The following is a 4,492-nucleotide window of genomic DNA, read 5'->3' on the forward strand; positions in this document are numbered from 1 at the left end:
TTTGAGACCCTCTCTGCAGTCTGGAGGACTGTCCCCTGCTTTGAGACCCTCTCTGCAGTCTGGAGGACTGTCCCCTTCTTTGAGACCCTCTCTGCAGTCTGGAGGACTGTCCCCTTCTTTGAGACCCTCTCTGCAGTCTGGAGGACTGTCCCCTTCTTTGAGACCCTCTCTGCAGTCTGGAGGACTGTCCCCTGCTTTGAGACCCTCTCTGCAGTCTGGAGGACTGTCCCCTGCTTTTAGACCCTCTCTGCAGTCTGGAGGACTGTCCCCTGCTTTGAGACCCTCTCTGCAGTCTGGAGGACTGTCCCCTGCTTTGAGACCCTCTCTGCAGTCTGAAGGACTGTCCCCTGCTTTGAGACCCTCTCTGCAGTCTGGAGGACTGTCCCCTTCTCTGAGACCCTCTCTGCAGTCTGGAGGTCTGTCCCCTGCTTTGATACCCTCTCTGCAGTCTGGAGGACTGTCCCCTTCTTTGAGACCCTCTCTATTATGTCCTCTGTGTCCCTAGAGGATCCCTGCATCCATCCATGGAGAGGCAACGCTCATCTATTCTATTGTCAATGCTTGTAAATCTCTCATACATACTCACACTTCCTCATCCACCTCTCCCCCACCATTTCTCTCCCACCCAGCAGCCTCCTCTGACCTCTCACCTGCAGTGTCCCCCATCCCTGTCTCTCCCCGGCCATCTACCTCCATCAGTGCTGCAGTGTCCCCATCCCTGTCCCTTCCAGACCATCTACCTCCATCAGTACTGCAGTGTCCCCTGTCCCTTCCCGACCATGTACCTCCATCAGTGCTGCAGTGTCCCCATCCCTGTCCCTTCCCGACCTGCCTCTAACATCCCTGTCCCTTCCAGACCATCTACCTCCATCAGTGCTGCAGTGTCCCCCATCCCTGTCCATTCCTGACCATCTACCTCCATCAGTGCTGCAGTGTTCCCCATCCCTGTCCCTTCCCGACCTGCCTCTAACATCCCTGTCCCTTCCTGACCATCTACCTCCATCAGTGCTGCAGTGTCCCCTGTCCCTTCCCGACCATCTACCTCCATCAGTGCTGCAGTGTCCCCATCCCTGTCCCTTCCCGACCATCTACCTCCATCAGTGCTGCAGTGTCCCCATCCCTGTCCCTTCCTGACCATCTACCTCCATCAGTGCTGCAGTGTCCCCCATCCCTGTCCCTTCCCGACCTGCCTCTAACATCCCTGTCCCTTCCTGACCATCTACCTCCATCAGTACTGCAGTGTCCCCTGTCCTTTCCAGACCATCTACCTCCATCAGTGCTGCAGTGTCCCCCATCCCTGTCCCTTCCCGACCATCTACCTCCATCAGTGTTGCAGTGTCCCCCATCCCTGTCCCTTCCCGACCATCTACCTCCATCAGTGTTGCAGTGTCCCCCATCCCTGTCCCTTCCCGACCATGCACCTCCATCAGTGCTGCAGTGTCCCCCATCCCTGTCCCTTCCCGACCATGTACCTCCATCAGTGCTGCAGTGTCCCCCATCCCTGTCCCTTCCCGACCATCTACCTCCATCAGTGCTGCAATGTCCCCCATCCCTGTCCCTTCCCGACCATGTACCTCCATCAGTGCTGCAATGTCCCCCATCCCTGTCCCTTCCCGACCATCTACCTCCATCAGTGCTGCAGTGTCCCCCATCCCTGTCCCTTCCCGGCCATCTACCTCCATCAGTGCTGCATTTTTCCCCATCCCTGTCCCTTCCCGACCTGTCCCTTCCCGACCTGTCTCTAACCTCCCTGTCCCTTCCCGACCTGTCTCTAACCTCCCTGTCCCTTCCCGACCTGCCTCTAACCTCCTTGTCCCTTCCCGACCTGTCTCTAACCTCCCTGTCCCTTCCCGACCTGCCTCTAACCTCCCTGTCCCTTCCCGACCTGCCTCTAATCTCCCTGTCCCAGGTTTAGATTACCTCACTTTGCTCTAAACATGCTGCCCATCAGTGCAACAATGCTGTTCATGTCTTCATCATGGCTTACTCCACCTGAGCTGTTCATGTCTTCATCATGGCTTACTCCACCTGAGCTGTTCATGTCTTCATCATGGCTTACTCCACCTGAGCTGTTCATGTCTTCATCATGGCTTCCTCCACCTGAGCTGTTCATGTCTTCATCATGGCTTCCTCCACCTGAGCTGTTCATGTCTTCATCATGGCTTACTCCACCTGAGCTGTTCATGTCTTCAACATGGCTTACTCCACCTGAGCTGTTCATGTCTTCATCATGGCTTACTCCACCTGAGCTGTTCATGTCTTCATCATGGCTTACTCCACCTGAGCTGTTCATGTCTTCATCATGGCTTACTCCACCTGAGCTGTTCATGTCTTCATCATGGCTTACTCCACCTGAGCTGTTCATGTCTTCATCATGGCTTACTCCACCTGAGCTGTTCATGTCTTCATCATGGCTTACTCCACCTGAGCTGCTAGCTGTATTTGCTGCTGCTTCTCTGCCGATAGACGGACGGACGGAGGGACGGACAGGTAGGCAGAAAGACGCTTAGCATACTTCTCCTTTGTCCTCAGTCGGTCCAGCATTGAGTAATATGACATAACGTGCCCTGTTTTACACCTACTTATTGAACGCTCTATGGATTCAACTTTGTGATTTTTATATGTAATTAACCAAATGTGATACCTACCAGGGTAGTGTTCATTAGGGCACGGCATAAGAAAACACTTTTCAACAGATCAAGAAAATGAGCGTTTTCTTATTGGACAAGTTCAGAGTACCTCTCTGCTTCGTGACGTGCCTACTGAACACGACACGACAAGTCAAATGTATTCAAGAAGTCATCTGTAAATCATGTTGAACGATCTTGACTTGAAGAGATTGAGGTTTGTATTTAGATGTGTGGAAAGCGTAGTGTAATAAGACGTGTGTTTCTATATAAGTGAAGAGATGCCTCATTATCATTTGTGTGGGAGAGGGGGTTTGTTTAATGTAGCTTTATTTCTAATCATTAAACACAACCTGCTCCGTTGTTCAAAATGTTTTGTATTTTTACTGAAATACAACATTAAAACATTTTCCTTCCAAAAAAATGGACAAAAATATTTGCATCGTAATTTCATCAAAGCCAACCCAGTCCTCTTAGCCCCCCCCCAGCCCCCCCCCCCCCCCCCCCCACACACACACCCCATCCTCTACCCATGGCGTCCCAATCACTTCGACTGCTGTTGATTAAGCCGAGAGAGATTGGATGTCCAGGACCCAATAACCCTGGAGAGAGAGTTCAGGGCCTGTGCTCTCCTCCCCGACCAGCTAGGCTGGATGGGGGGGGAGGAGAGAGGGAGGAGGGGTGGGGAGGAGACAGGGAGGAGGGGTGGGGAGGGTTTGGGGAAGTGTGAGATTCGGCTCGGGCAGCAGGAGCGTCCTGGTAATTGAAAAGCTGGGGACGTTGGCGCTCGGCTGGAACTCTGCTGGCGCTCTCCACCGTGTGACCTCTAATTGAGAGTCCTCCCATTGATTTCTTGAGCGTGAGAGAGACAAAGATTGAGGTAGGAGGGAGAAGCGGAGAGGAGTGTGTGTCGGGGGGGTGGGGGAGGATGTGTGTGTGTGTGTGTGTGTGTGTGTGTGTGTGTGTGTGTGTGTGTGTGTGTGTGTGTGTGTGTGTGTGTGTGTGTGTGTGTGGTGTGTGTGTCTGTGTCTGTGTCTGTGTCTGTGTCTGTGTCTGTGTCTGTGTGTGCGTGTGCGTGTGCGTGTGTCTGTGTGTGTGTGTATGTGTGTGTCTGTGTCTGTGTCTGTGTGTGCGTGTGCGTGTGGTGTGTGTGTGTGTGAATGTGTGTATGTGTGTATGTGTGTGTGTGTGTGTGTGTTCAGCAGCAGGGTACTAAAAGGTGAAGAGGAATTAAATGAGTGTAGCTGCCAGGGTGGATTGACTGTAGGTGGGAGAAAACGGGTTGGACGAGTAGCGGAGGAAAGGGAACGAGAGAGGAGGAGATGAGATTAGGAATAATAAGAATTGGGGGAAGATGTGACAGAAATTGTATTTCCTGGTTCTCCATTTCACTCATAACATGTGAATTCATTATTTATGACAGATTGGACACGTTTCATAACCAGACTTCAGGTTCAAATACTGAACAAAAAAATGTAAACGCAACATACAACAATTTCTACATTTTTACTGAGTTACAGTTCATAACACACTGTGTTAACAACCCTTCAGACGAGCTTCAATGCCATACAACTCTCCTTCCGTGGCCTCCAACTGCTCTTAAATACAAGTAAAAATAAATGCATGCTATTCAACCGATCGCTGCCTGCACCTGCCCGCCCGTCCAGCATCACTACTCTGGACGGTTCTGACTTAGAATATGTGGACAACTACAAATACCTAGGTGTCTGGTTAGACTGTAAACTCTCCTTCCAGACTCATATCAAACATCTCCAATCCAAAGTTAAATCTAGAATTGGCTTCCTATTTCGCAACAAAGCATCCTTCACTCATGCTGCCAAACATACCCTCGTAAAACTAACCAT

At 51.4% G+C, this 4,492-nt stretch overlaps 1 protein-coding gene across 1 annotated transcript; it reads right to left on the reverse strand.

Moving 5' to 3' along the window:
• Positions 1–369: 369 nt before the first annotated feature.
• Positions 370–2,848, reverse strand: LOC115148270 (uncharacterized). Its single transcript, XM_029690216.1, has 2 exons — positions 2,425–2,848; positions 370–2,388 (listed from the first exon to the last, which is right to left on the reverse strand). The coding sequence occupies exon 2, from the start codon at positions 1,701–1,703 to the stop codon at positions 1,098–1,100; it is 606 nt and encodes a 201-aa protein (XP_029546076.1). The 5' UTR covers positions 1,704–2,388; positions 2,425–2,848; the 3' UTR covers positions 370–1,097.
• Positions 2,849–4,492: the final 1,644 nt, after the last annotated feature.

The sequence above is a fragment of the Salmo trutta genome, chromosome 15, assembly GCF_901001165.1.
Source record: "Salmo trutta chromosome 15, fSalTru1.1, whole genome shotgun sequence".
NCBI lineage: Eukaryota > Metazoa > Chordata > Actinopteri > Salmoniformes > Salmonidae > Salmo > Salmo trutta.

What these genes read in the sequence shown, in the direction of transcription:
- LOC115148270 (XM_029690216.1), bottom strand. Translation starts at nt 1,703, where the DNA reads ATGGGGAAAAATGCAGCACTGATGGAGGTAGATGGCCGGGAAGGGACA.